The 13,625-nt window shown below is 60.3% G+C and overlaps 1 protein-coding gene across 1 annotated transcript; it reads right to left on the reverse strand.

Annotated features, from left to right (window-relative positions):
- Window positions 1-3,705: 3,705 nt before the first annotated feature.
- On the reverse strand, window positions 3,706-7,358 carry SOX1 (SRY-box transcription factor 1). The gene has a single exon (XM_086708365.1). It carries the CDS (start codon window positions 6,974-6,976, stop codon window positions 5,798-5,800), a length of 1,179 nt encoding a protein of 392 aa, XP_086564491.1. The 5' UTR covers window positions 6,977-7,358; the 3' UTR covers window positions 3,706-5,797.
- Between the last annotated feature and the right edge of the window lie 6,267 nt (window positions 7,359-13,625).

Genomic DNA, 13,625 nt, shown 5'->3' on the forward strand with positions numbered 1-13,625 from the left:
TTGTTTACCAAGATAGATGACCTTTTTCTATATTGGATGGATAGTTTGCTTGTCGTGTTTTCCCTTGTTTTTCATATTTGTCAAAACTCTTGGTGTTACTTAAGCATAAATTCTGAACCTGACTGCTAAGGAAGACAAATTTATCTCTGTTCTGTTCTTTTCTCCTGACCCCTCTCATCCTTCCCCCAAAACTCCAGTTTTCATTACTTTTGAGGTCAGCGCCCCACCCCCACCCGCCGCCAGGGGATTTCACTCCCTGATGAAAAACGCCTGGTTTATAACCCAAATGAGGGCCTCACTCCTCCACCCTGATGGACAATGGGGGTCCTAACATATTCCCCCCGCCCTCACTGCTACACGCCTCCGCCTCCGATCTGGGTTTGCAAGGGCCTAAGTGAGGCCACGGTTCTGGACGGGAGGCCGGGAAGCGCCCCTCGCCCCAGGGCCTGGGCTTTCGGTTTGGGTTTCTTACTGAAAAAGAGCTGCTTTAGTAAGACAGAGCCCCTAAAGCAGGGAGCCCATCAGGCCTTCTCCCCAGGCTCCCATCCGAGGAGCAGCGGGAGACGGCCCAGGAAACGGCAGACGCAGGCATTCCGGCTTGGAAGGAATGCTGATGGGCAGCTAATCCCACCCTGCAAAGCTCCGAACCCGCACCGCGGTGATTCGCGACCCCCCCCCCCGCCGCGCCCCCTCCGCTCACCCGGTCCAGTGCGCGCTCCGGCCAGGAGTGCCAGTCCCTAATCTCGGCCCCCTCTCCCCCCGCCCTCCACCCCGCAGTCCGGGGGTGCGGACCCCCTCTCCCCCAGCCCTTCACCTGGCATTCCGGGGGTGCGGACCCTCACCTCCCCCTGCCCTCCACCCCGCAATCCAGGGGTGCGAGCCCCCCCTCTCCCCCCCTCCTCTCCCCCCCTCCACCCCACAGTCCGGGGGGTGCGGACCCTCACCTCCTCCCACCCTCCACCCCGCAATCCGGGGGTGCGGGCCCCCCTCTCCCCCTGCCCTCTACCCCACAGTCCGGGGTTGTGGACCCTCACCTCCCCCTGCCCTCCATCCCGCAGTCCGGGGGTGCGGACCCCCATCTCCCTCCCACCACCACCCCGCTCTCCACCCCACAGTCCGGGGATGCCGCAGTCTGGGGGTACGGGTCCCCCTCTCCCCCCCCCCCCCCCCCCGCCGCCCTCCGCCCCGCCGCCTTCCCCCCACGTGTTGCGGCCCGGCCCGGAGACGCGCTTGTTCCGCCCGCTGATTGTAAAAGGGTTTGACTTGCAGCTGACCCCGGGTCAGGACTTTCTCTCTACTAATCCCGCTCTCTTTAAACACAAAAACACTCTGCCTCTTCCCTCGCATCAGTCACCTTAATCCCCCGCGGCTGACACCGCCAGCCCCGGAGCCCAGGCTGCACCGGGAGGGTCGGGGCGGCCCGGACGCGGGGCTCCGGGTCGCTGCCGGGGTCCCCGCCCCTCCCGCGCGAGCCGGTGGGGACGCGGCCGAGCGAGCGGGGGGCGACGGGCCACGTCCGGGTACCGGCCGACCCCGACCCGACTCGGCGGCAGCAGCAGCCGGGGCGCGGGGCGGAGACGGACGCGGCGAGGACAAAGGGAGGCCGGGCGCGCGGAGAAAGGAAGGGACTGAGTCGGAGGCGGGAGGGGACGGAGGTAAAGGCGGAGGGAGGCGGGCGGCTGGCGGGCCGGGAAGGGGTGCGCACGGCGGAGAGGGGAGGACGCAAGCGGGGCGCGAAGGCCAGGGAGCCGTCCCGGCCGGGGCTCCGCCGGAGCAGGGCCCGGGAAGCGCGGCCGCCCCCGCCCCCCGGGAGGGGACCCGGGCCGCGCCCCTAGCGCCCCGCCGCCCACGCCGCTGGGTTCCCGGGGGCGGGCGGCGCGCAGCTGGAGGGGAAGGGCCGGGCGGGGGGCGGAGGAGGGGCGGGAACGCGGGCTCCGAGCCCCCCTCCCTCTCCGCCGGGCCCCGCCGTCGGGCTGGGGGGCGACCCTGCAGGCCCCGGGGGCGGGGACCGGACCCACCCCCTTCGGCTGCTCGCCCCGGGGGCCTGCGCCCCTCTCCCCTCCCCTCTGGCCCAGCATTTCAATCCCGCCGAAGAGTCGTGCTGGAAAAGGGGCTGCGCCAAGGCCAAGTCTGCTTTTCACTTGAAGTTTCCAAGGAATCAAACCTATTATTACATTCTGCCGCCGACGTTTCTGGAGCCTCTGCCCCGCGGGCCAGGCTGCGGAAGCCGGGAGGGGGGGAGCCGGGAGGGGCCGCGGGGAGGGGGGCCGCGGGCGGGCGGCGGCTGCCGGAGCCCGGCCGCCCTGGATCGCGCCTCCCGGGGCCCCGGATGCTTTCTCGAATTAAGCGGAATTTTCCGGAGACAGAGCTCTGCGTGGCCGAGTCTTTGTCGGGAAAAAGAACTGCGTGAACGTGCGTGCGAGCCTTCTCCCACGCGCGCCTTTAATAGACCCGTCAGCCAAGCTCCCGACCCACATCTGCAGAGCGGGCGCGCCTGCCGGCGCTGGTTCTCCGGCCAGTGCATGGCCTCTCGCTACTGTGGGATTCCCGGGCCGGGCGCGGGGGGCTGGAGTCAAGTCCCAAGGGCAGCCACAAAAAGGGCCTGTTCGTTTAAATACAGGTGGTGGGAAACCAGACAACTCCCCCTCCCCCCCCCCCCCCCCCCCCGCGGCAAACCGTGCCACCCGCGGCTAGAACCGCCTTCTGCGCCAAGTTCTGCAAACTTTGCACCCGGCTCCCCAGCGAGTCCTGTCCGCGTTCTGCGCCAGGTTCTGCAGCAAAGACGGGACGAAGCTGTGGGGGGAACAAGCACCCTGTGATTGGGGGAGTGAATGAAGCCATCATATCAGAGTCCTCAGATCCCGGTTGGTTTCCTGAATGTCATGAGGAGGAACCTTGACGAGAACCAAATTCGCAGGCGAGCGAGCCGTCTCCAGGGCCTAGTGGGATATTTTCTCCACGAGTGTAAACTGCACAAACGCTGCTGGAGAGCCAGGGTCTCAGCCCCGACGTGCATCCCAGCCACCGGCTGCTCCCCCCATCCCGGCTTATTTTTAATGGAGTCATTCACGGATCTCTATTTGCTTTTCTCCATGTCGTTCTAATCAACACAACAAATTTCGCGGGATTTCAGGAATTCCTATGTTAAGATCTTCCTGGGTTTTTAACAGAAGTGGCTCCCAGCACCCGGCATTGAATTTCGGCTCTGTATGCCGCACAGGCGGGAAAATGTCCTACATCCACCTTCGGGGAGACCCAGGGACAGCTGTGTCCAGAACTCCTGCCCGGTGCTACACTTCTCAGTCTGACACACGAGTGTGACCACATCACTAATACGGGGGATGAGCCAGGATCTGGATGCCAGTGGCTGAGCACAGATACCAACCAGGGGCGTACACACGTGTGGCCACAACTGCACATCTGTGTGCCGGTTTAATAAGTGCGGGGACATGTTGGGATTAGGGTTAGCAAAAGCACGGAGAGAGTCCGTTTAACCTACGTTTCAGAGCCATGTGGCCCGCTCCTTAAGCTGGGTGTGGTGAATTAGCAGAGCATTACCGAATTTCCCAAAGCATCTCCCAGAGGATTGTGTGGCATTTATTCATGTATCCCCAGACTACTTCCTGATGCTGTGCCACTCAGCGATCCACACATATCCAAACACTTTCAGGGGCCACCGTGTCACAAAGGATCAGATTGCTTAAATAAAAGAAAAGAGAAAAAAAGAGGGGACTTTATTATCTGTTAGAAAGAAGCAGTGGACATCGTTCCTGAAATTTTTGCAGTCACTTTTAAAAAATGCATGGTTTAAGCCAAATTATCAAAACGACTCCAAAAAAGACACATGTCAATTGCCAGTTTAGCATTTTACTTAAAGCTATTCTCCAACGCAGGCTGAATGAGGTTCTCATTAACCTAGGAGCACAGGCCCATTTTTGGAGAGATGGTCTCTGCTCATTCCAGGACAAGAAAAGAAAATGAAGGAGGAGGCCTAAAGCTGATGAAATCAACGTGTTTTGATGTGGCCTCAAGGCTTTTTTTTTTTCCTCCCCCAGAATGTAACTTCATCTTTATGTTGTGACTAATTTCAAAACGTATTTGCTACAGTATAACTTTTAAATGCAGTATTTAATGCTGTCAGGTTACTTGAAGACAAAGTTTTACAGAAAACTTGAAATTCCAGAAAAAACTGCAGTGTACCCATAAACACCTAGAAAAAATATAATTAAAAAATTTAAAGCATCAAACACCCTCCGATCTCGTTAGGAATAACAAACACATTTTGTGTATCCCAGTTCACTCTGCGGGTAGGGGGGTGGTGAGTGAGTGTACAGAGTGAGTGCGCTGTGTATTTATGTTGGGGCGGGGGGAGAGAAAGAGAGAGAGAATTCTCGATCGGTTTGCCCTTTCCCAAGGAGAAAGAAGCCAGAGGGAGGGGCTGAGGAGGGACGGAGGGGGCTCAGTTGCACTACATTTTGGTTCCAAGTGTGTTCCCTTGAGACAAATTCAGATAAATTCCATTTGCAATCTTGTTACTTGCGGGGCAATTGGAGGCCTCCGTGACCCCACGGAGGTCATCCGTCCGGGGCCTGGTGCCGCCATCGGGGTCTCCTTCGTCCTGCAGACCAAACTTCGGCAGAGATCCTAGGCGGCGGGGACGCAGAAGCAGCCATGTGGGCCCGCGGTTAGAAACAACACACCAAAGGGCCAGACTAGAAACCTGGTCATTATTTCTTGATCCGTATTAACACTGTAAATGCTACAAAACCATCTATCGATTTTAAGTTTCTTCCCTTCCACTGAAGGGAGCTCCGTGAAGATCGTATCTCCCCCCCCCCCACACCCCCCGGGGAGTCTCTCACTTTTAGTTTATGCTGATAACGCCTCTTTCTCCTTCTGATTTACTAATTGTATTTTAAAGTCACAAAACATGCATATAAAATTAGCACGTTCCAATTACAGGGGAAAACTGGGCTTTTTTCTCCCTCTCTCTCTCTCAAATTTATTGACTCAAAACTCGATGCATTTTTTGTTTTAAGGAGAGGTCTTTTTTTCGTTTTTAGAAGAAAGGCTTTTTAGGAAATTATGTACAGAATCTGAATCCCCCTCCCCACACCGCAACGCCGAAAATAAAAATTTCACAATGCATTTACAAGAAATAATACAAAACAAAAAAAAATGGAAATGCTCAGATACAGAAAGTTTTACAAAACCCAGAATATAACACGGCCACCCGAAAGCACTGGGGAGATCTGTGTATAAATTAACAAACCAACCAAAAAGAAAAAAAAGGAAAAAAGGGAAAAAAAAGCGGTAACAACTACAAAAAAGTCGTTAAGTGTCTGGATCTGCCTCACTACATCAATAACGAACGAGCACAGCTCCCGGCACCGAGCCTCGGGTCTCGGGCGACCAAACGGCGCCAGGAAGCGGTGCAGGGTGAGGGGGCGCGCCGGCCGGGATAGAAAAGTTGGGAGTCGCCTCTCGCTTGGTTTGGCCTTTGTCCCCTCGCGCAAAGAAAACGCTTTCCGCCTCCTCCGTGAGTGATAAATACTGTACAAAAAGTCTCAAGAAAGCCCCGAAGTCGGCCTAGACCGCACGGCGGTGTCTGCGCCCGGCGGGTCCCCAGGAGCTCCCGCAAAGGGGAGGTGGGGGCCGCGGGTCGCCCGCGCTCGTCGCCAGTGCCTTCCTCTTTACAAGAACGTGGAAACGTCTGTACAAAAGCAAGGCCGCCCGGGGCGGGCCGCGCGCTCCCTCGTCGCGCGTCGTGGGCGCGGGCCGCAGAGTCCCCGCGTCCCTAAATGTGCGTCAGGGGCACCGTGCCGTTGACGCCTGCGCCCGCGCCCTGGTAGTGCTGCGGCAGCGAGTGCAGCCTGCTCTGCGCCGCGGCCGCCGCGGCCGCCGCCGGGTCTCCGCCCTCGCCGGCGGGCAAGTACATGCTGATCATCTCGCGCAGGTCCCCGGGGCACGGCGCCCGCGAGTGCGCGGGGGCGGGCGGGCTGCCGCTAGGCTCGGACTTGACGAGCGAGCCCAGCGCGCCCAGGGCGCCCGACGACGCGGCCGCCGCCGCTGCCGCCGCCGCCACGGCCGAGTTCTGGTGCGCGCCGCCCGCGGCGGCGGCGGCGGCGGCCGCGGCGCCGTAGGGGAGGCCGCCGTAGCCCGAGGGCGAGGCGCTCATGTAGCCCTGCGAGTTAGAGATGGGGCTGTACTGCAGCGCGCCCATGTCGTAGCGGTGCATGGGCTGCGGGTTGTGCGGGTGCGCGTGCGGGTGGTGCGGGTGCGGGTGCGCCGGGTGGGCGTGCGGGTGCGCGCCGCCCGCGCCCGGGTGCTGCCCGTAGGCCAGCTGTGCCTCCTGCATCATGGCCGCGGCCGCCGCCGCCGCCGCCACCGAGCCGGGGTAGGCGCCGTTGGCCCAGCCGTTGACGTGCGCGTAGCCGCCGCCCGCCGCGCCGCCCGGGCTCTCCAGGCGCTGGCCCACGGCCGCCGCGCCCACGCCCACGCCCACGCCCATGGCCACCGCCGCGCCGCCGCCGCCCGCGCCGGCCGCCAGCAGCCCGCCGGCCAGCGAGTACTTGTCCTTCTTGAGCAGCGTCTTGGTCTTGCGGCGCGGCCGGTACTTGTAATCCGGGTGCTCCTTCATGTGCAGCGCGCGCAGCCGCTTGGCCTCGTCGATGAACGGCCGCTTCTCGGCCTCGGACATGACCTTCCACTCGGCGCCCAGGCGCTTGCTGATCTCCGAGTTGTGCATCTTGGGGTTCTCCTGGGCCATCTTGCGCCGCTGCCCGCGGGACCACACCATGAAGGCGTTCATGGGCCGCTTGACCCGGTCCTGGTTGGCCTTGGCGACCCCGCCGCCGCCGCCGCCGCCGCCACCGCCACCCCCACCGCCGCCCGCCCCGGCCGGGCCCGACAGGTTCGTGGGGGCCTGGGCGCCGCCAGGCGAGTGCAGGTCGGTCTCCATCATCATGCTGTACATCGGGGCGGCCCGCGGGTTCACCGGCACCGCGCGGGGAGGGCCGGGAGCATAGACGGCCGGGGGGCGGAGGGTGGAGAGGGGCTCAATCGAACGGAGCGGGACGCGGGGAGGGGGAGAAGTCCTACCGGAGAGGAGAGCGGGGCGCAGGTGGAAGCGAAGACAACGGAACGGGAGGCAAAAACACACGCACTCAGCGCAGGTCCGGCTCACAGGTGCAAAGTTTCTCCTGGCGCTCAAACCACTTGCGGAAGAGGGCGCTGGCCGGGGTCGCCGTCTTCGCCGCCGCCGCCGCAGCCCGGTCGCCTCGGCGGAGCGGCGCAAACAGGTGCAGGCGTCGCCAAGCTGCAGCTCCACTTTTCGGGACGTGAGCCGTGCGCGGGGCCTGGCCCGGGGCTCTCCGCCGCCTTCTCGCTGGCCGCCGCCGAGCGCCGCCTCCTCGCTCCTGCGCTCGGTCCTCGGCGGCCTCCAACTCCGGGGCTACAACTTCTAGCAGCGCGGCGCGCCGCGTGCGCTGGGCATGTGCCGGTCCCAGGTGCCCGGGGGGGGGGAGCGGGGCGCGGAGGGGGGCGCGGAGGGGGGCCGCTGGGGAGGGGGGCCGGGGGCAGCGCAGGCGCGAGGAGAGGGCCAGAGAGCGGGGCCGCCGAGCCCGGGACTGGCTGCCCGCTGCCTGCCCGAGGCCGTGCGCTCGGAGCGGAGGCGCACGCGGGGCCGGCGGCGCGCGGGGCCCAGCAGCCATACGCCGGGCCCGGGCTGCCATTAAATGAGCGCGCCGCGGCCAATGGGAGCCGGCGGCGGCGGTGATTTGCATGGCGCGCTGGCGAGTGACGTGGGGAGGGAGTAGAAGCTCGGGGCGCGGGCGGCGGGGCGGGAGGAGGGGAGGAAGGAGGGGGAGCAGGGGCAGGAAGGAGGGGGAAGGAGGCCTGGGAGGGGGCACAGCCACGCTGCTTCCTGAGCGCGCGCGGCAGCGGCGGCGGCGAACCCCGAGCTCGCCCTCCTCGCCTCTCCCGCCCGCGCGCTCCGAACGATTAAGGTTGGGTTTAAAAGCGAAGACGGAGAAAGACTCGTTCGGGGCGGGGAGGGGGTTGAGGGTTGGTGGGGGAATACAGCCCCGAGCCTTGTTTAGAGGAGCGCACTGGAGACCCAGCCCCGCGGCACCCCCGCCGGCCAAGTGTGCGCTTGCTGGGAGGGGGAAAGTTGGGGCCGAGGCCTGGGAGGAGAGGCGCGCCCCCGGGAGCCGGGGGTAGCTGGAGGGCGTCTGAGATCCGCAGCTCGGAAGCCCCCCACGAGTTCTCCTGCGAGACCCTCCCGGGTATACTTGCTCGGCCGCCGCGTGGGCGGAGGTTCCCCAGTGCCCTCTCTCATCCGCAAGGCCTTCCCGGTCCAGGCCCCGAGAATCCCCCTAAGGAGGAGAGGGGGCGTTTTGTCAGACTTCGCTCCATCAGCCCTGAACTTTGTGTGTGTGTTTGTTGAGGGTTTCAATGAGCCTGGGGGCGTCTTCTCAATTTGGCTCCTTCCTCCTCAAAAGGAATTGCCAGGGAGCTGGGAGACAACAAGATCTATCTGGAGTCTAGTAGTGACTCCACAACAATCGAAAAAGTTTGTTGAAATCGCGAAAGAACGATGGAGCCCACGCTTTTCTGGAGCGAATCTTCCAGCAGCTGTTGGCCCAAGATCTATGAAAACTGCGTGAACGCAGCGGGGCCCACTGGACACCAAACGGGAGAAGCGGGGCCTCGCGACTCAGTGACAGATGCCGCTTTCCTACATAATGCGAACGAAAGGCCTGGTTCCTGGGAGGAGTGAGGCCCTGTCTTCGGCCACAACTCCTAACCCTCACAGTGTGCTCCATCTGGGGACGCACAAGAGATTTCCAAGCCCAGTCCAGAGCCCCCACCGTGGCGCTCACGCTACTATTTCAGTCCGAACGATAAGCAAGTGGCCCAGAGCCCCCCCCTTTTTTTTTTTTGCAGAGACTCCCTCGAGCCCTAGAACCCCTCGTGCCTACTCCACGCGGGCGTGTGTGCGCGCCCTGGAGAGGGAGGTGCTTAGGGGACGTGGGTGAAGCCGAGCCCAACCACAGCGTCGTGACTGACCATCTTGTAATCGGAATAACCATGTACCGGCGACGATGACCCTAAGCGTTCTAATAAGGACGTTGAAGTGTTCTGGGCAGTGAGCACGTGACACCTTCTCCCTCCCCCTCCATTAAAAAAAACCTCTGAGGTGGTGAATATCCTGACCCCATTGCTCGCCGGAGGTGCAGGCGTCCTGCTCTCTGTGATCCCAGTTACCGTGATTATTACTGTATAGCCTTTTTATTATTATTTCAAGGTTGCTACAGTATGCCATGCGACAGCAAATTGGTCTCTGCAGATTGAACTGCTTCCGCTTCAGGCCATTTAGCAGTTAATAGTGAACTCATCAAATAATACATAATTATATTAGAAAGGAAATGTCGTTTTGTATTTAGTTTTTCACTAAATATCTAGGTTATAAAGTCGGTTTTCAACTACCTTCTCATTTCATCAATCGAGTTTGTTAAATCTTTTGATTTGTTTCATGCACTACCTCCAAATATCAGTTACATTGTGAGTGAACAAAAAAAGAACAAGAATATTGTTTAAGAATGCTACAGGCCCGTTTTTCCTTTGATAATTTAGGAGGCGATGGGTGTGCAGTGAGATCCAGTGTGTTATGGAAAGTCAGCAAGACTGAAATAAAGGAAATGGTTTACAAATTATAAACTATATTATCCACTTAGCAATTGAAAGATTTCTTTTCCTCTGCTTTTCAATTTAGATTTTAAACTAAATAGCCTAAGACCCCCTGAAAATGCTTTGTGTGAGTCAGGCTTGGCACATTATTTTCCATATCAATGGGGCAATTTATTTTATAAACACCCTGCACTCCAGTCAGCATTGCAGGAATGCTTTATGCTTTTGGGAACTTGGATGGCCGACTTTGAACAGTCTGGTTTCTTTCGACCACCATCCTGAAAATTGTTTCCAAATACGATGTTACCCTTGTTTTCCGGAGCATCTAAATGGGAGGTAAATGGTTTAGCCTTGCGTGAGATCACGCTGATGCTTAGGGTTCAGGGCTCTCTCCACAAGCCCTTTTGAGTGACGAGATGCTCCCTGGGCCCGAGCGGGTGCACGCTCTGGGTGTCCACACGCACAAGCATTAAACTGGAGCCGCAGGTGTAACTTGTTGCCAAGCGATAGATGATTGGCACCAGCCGCCTGTGCCAATTAGGCAGTGGCAGGGCAGTGAGTGCCAGACCTCTCCGCGCCTTCCACCCTGGCATGGAGACTGAGGGGCGTCACATCGACTCCCGTCGGTGACAGCTTCTGGGAGCCTCAGTTCCTCACTCCTGACCCCTCTCCCCAGTGACTCTTTGAAAGGAGAGGAAACCGTACAAAAACCGGTTTGGAAAACACCTCCTCTCCCCAGTTTTGTTTCTCCCCTCTTCACCTCCACTAGGTTGGCAGGGACTTCCTTGGGACTGAGGGATTCTTCAAGGTTGGGTGCTAGAGGATTTGAAGACAGACTACACAATTTCCAGGTAACGTCAGGGCCCAGACCCTGAGGGAAGGATTAGTTCACTGATGATTGACCGAATTGGCTTTTTTTTGGCTTCTCAGAAACTTCATTGTATCTTTTTGCTCAAAATGCCAAAGTGAAGATCGACTTGGCAATATGGATAGGTGAAGATACTTGCTGTTCTTTTATTTAACTTGTGGTCATGATCCTCAAAGAGAATCCAGATCCAAGCTCCGTTAGAGGAAATTATATACACACATATGCACACGTGGGTGTATGTATATGTATGTGTATATACATATGGCACACATATGCATGCGAATACACAATGCCCGCAAAGAGTATATGCATTCATAAACATCATGCGTTCACAGAGGAGATCTGTATGTGTACATGTACGTGGGTAGACATACAGAATATATGCATATCTATGTACATGATGTATTTGGGCAATTGCACAAGAGCCCCTGGCTTTTAAATAAACTGAGTTCTGGACTTCTAACACCACCAGTGTAAACTGCTTGTGTGGAGTAACTAAGACTTTTGGCTTTGACTTTCCCCACAGCTCCGTGGTTGTGCTCAGGAGAAATCTGGGAAGCAGAGACGGTCAGAGTGGACAGAACTCCCTGTAGATCGCCCCTAGCAATCTTTAAATGAAAGCTGCGTTTTGGGCACCTAGAGGAGACTTTCTGTGCCAGCACCAGTCCACAGCTCCAAGCAAGCAGAGAGATGGACAGGTCCGGAGTTGGCAGGTGGGGACGGGAGTCAGTGAAAGGTCACCGCAGGGAAGCAGTGAGACCAAACATTCCTGTCTTCCGCGGCCTTGGCTCAGTCGGCGGGTCCTGGTGACACTCGCCCAGGAGATGCGCGCACACTGCCGGCGGCTGCGCCCCCACAGGAGTTAAGCTCCTGGGGCTTCCCAGGCAGGGGGAGAACCGAGGCCCGGCCTGGGCGCAGCCTTCTAGGCTCTGGAGTCGCCCCGAAGGACCGAGACCCGAGAGATTCCGAGGAGGTAGATCCTGAGGGAGGGAGCCACCAATTCAAGGCAGGACTCGGGGAGCGAAAAAAAGTGATCCGAGAAGAGGCTGCAAGGAGGAGGAGGAGGCGGCGGCGGCGGAGCGAGCGCGGGAGAGAGAACAGGGAAGACGGGGAGGCAGCTCGGGCCTTCGAGGTCATCTCTGCCGACAGGAGGCGCAGACCGAGGAGAGGCGTGTGCCGCTGGAGGGGGACAGCGCGGGGAGGCGGCGGCGGAGGCCGCGTTTCCCCCCTGCCGGGAGCCGCGGGAGCGCGGGCCGCGATCGCCGTCTGCTGGCCGCTGCCGCCCTCGCCGCCTCTCGGAGCTCCGGGCCTCGGGCCCCGCGCCCGCGTCCAGCTCCTGCGGCCTTGTGCCCGTCTCCGGGGCTCGGCGCGCGCCTTCGGGGCTTTTCCAGGCAGGGTGCGCGGGGGGTCAACCCCAGCGTCGTAAGGGACACTGCTCTGGCCCGGGTCCCAGGGCGCCTCTGGGTCCCCCCTCTGTGCCCTGACCCTGCTAACTTGGCCTGTTGTTCCCAAACAAAGCCAACGGAGGCAAAGTAGCACAAAAGTTTCTTTGTTGATTTTTTTTTTCTTTTAAAGGGGGAAAAATAGTCACAGAAAGGGGTAAAGAGGAAGGAGAAGAAAAAGAGCCGCTCGCCAGTAGGGAACTTCCAGCGGCCCCTGCCATTTGGGGATGGCAACTGAGCAGGAGACCTTTGTGGCCGCTCTGAGCTCGCAAGTCCGCGGCCCTCTCCGGGTTCGGAGGCCTGCGCCCGGCGTGTCTGCGGGACAGGGGACATGAAGGCCTTCCTCAGCCATCAGTGTGGGGATCCGCACATCCCCCCTGAAGAGCAAACAACCCTGTGTGTGCGCTCGCGAGTGTTGTTTCGTGCCTCCTAGCTCTCTGGGTGAAAGCATTTGGAGAATCTCTGGGAGCTTTCGAGTAGGGGCTCACCCTGTGAGCAGTACTCACACATATAATTCAAATTTCACAGCTGACCTGCTCTGAAAACCTCAATCAGCTTCTAATTGAAGGGAAAACAAAATATTGCTTCCCTACAGCAGAGCTAACGATTTAATCATTATATCAGACATTATAGCTTTTAATTAGGCTAATGCTGATACTGTATGGAAAGAGATAATTCAACACAGTTCTTGATGAATTCTGTAATTGGGTTAACGGCAGAGCAGTTGGGGGAGAGGCGTCAATATTCAAGCTGCGTCCGTGGCCACCAGGTTTATGAATGAAAGACACAAGACAAGGGGAGGGAAGCTCTGGGACCCGAGGGGGGCCCCACGCCCTCGGCCCGGCGGAGCTGCGGGCGCTCGGGAGAGGGGGGGGCGGCGGGCCGGGCGCGGGGCTGGGCGGCCGCGGGGTGCCAGGCCGTCCGGGCCTCGCCGCCAGCTCGGGTTCCTCCTGCCGCTCAGCCCGCCCGGCCCTTCGGTGGGAAACTTTGCCCCCAGAATCGCGGCGGGCCGCCTGCCCCGCACACCTGGACTCTGGTGTCTCCTCCAGGGCGCCCACCGGGCCCAAGCCAGTTGGGCGGGGAGCTGGGCCGAGCGCGGCTTTGGGGCGCAGTTCTGCTGGGCGGCCTTTAGGGACTGGAGCTCTGCCCGGGCTCCCCCCCCTCACCCCGCCCTCGCCGGGCCCGGGGCGCCAGCCAGGAGGTCCCAGCATCCCCGGCCAAGGTACGTGGTGGGCGCGCGCGACGCCCGGTGGGCGCGGAAGGGTGGTATTCTCGCGTCCATACCGATTAACAACTTGGCGGGAAAGCGAGTCGAGCGGGTACCCCGGCCAGTGCCCGGAGGCCCGGCTGGTTGGCCTCGGCCAAGCCGCCGCCTGACACTGGGGCCGCAGGCGGACCTTGGGAGTAAAGCGCCGGGACCCGCGTCCCTGCCTCCGCCTGTCCCCGCAAGTCCTTCGAGGAAGCCGGGAAGGAAGAGGCCGCCAGCCGCGCCTGCCGGGAGCGCGCTGGGCAGGGGTGCAGCGGTGCTCCTCCCCTCCCCTCCCCCCCTCCGCCCGCCGTGGGCGCCGGTCCTGCCGGGAGAGCGGAGGCCGGGCTACAAAGAGCACCCCGCGTTTCCAGGACCC

Source organism: Puma concolor, chromosome A1 (genome assembly GCF_028749965.1).
Source record: "Puma concolor isolate L17-30 chromosome A1, mPumCon1.1.hap2, whole genome shotgun sequence".
Lineage (NCBI taxonomy): Eukaryota > Metazoa > Chordata > Mammalia > Carnivora > Felidae > Puma > Puma concolor.

Excerpts from the sequence above, each read along its gene's own strand:
- SOX1 (XM_086708365.1), bottom strand. The coding sequence starts at position 6,976 with ATGTACAGCATGATGATGGAGACCGACCTGCACTCGCCTGGCGGCGCC.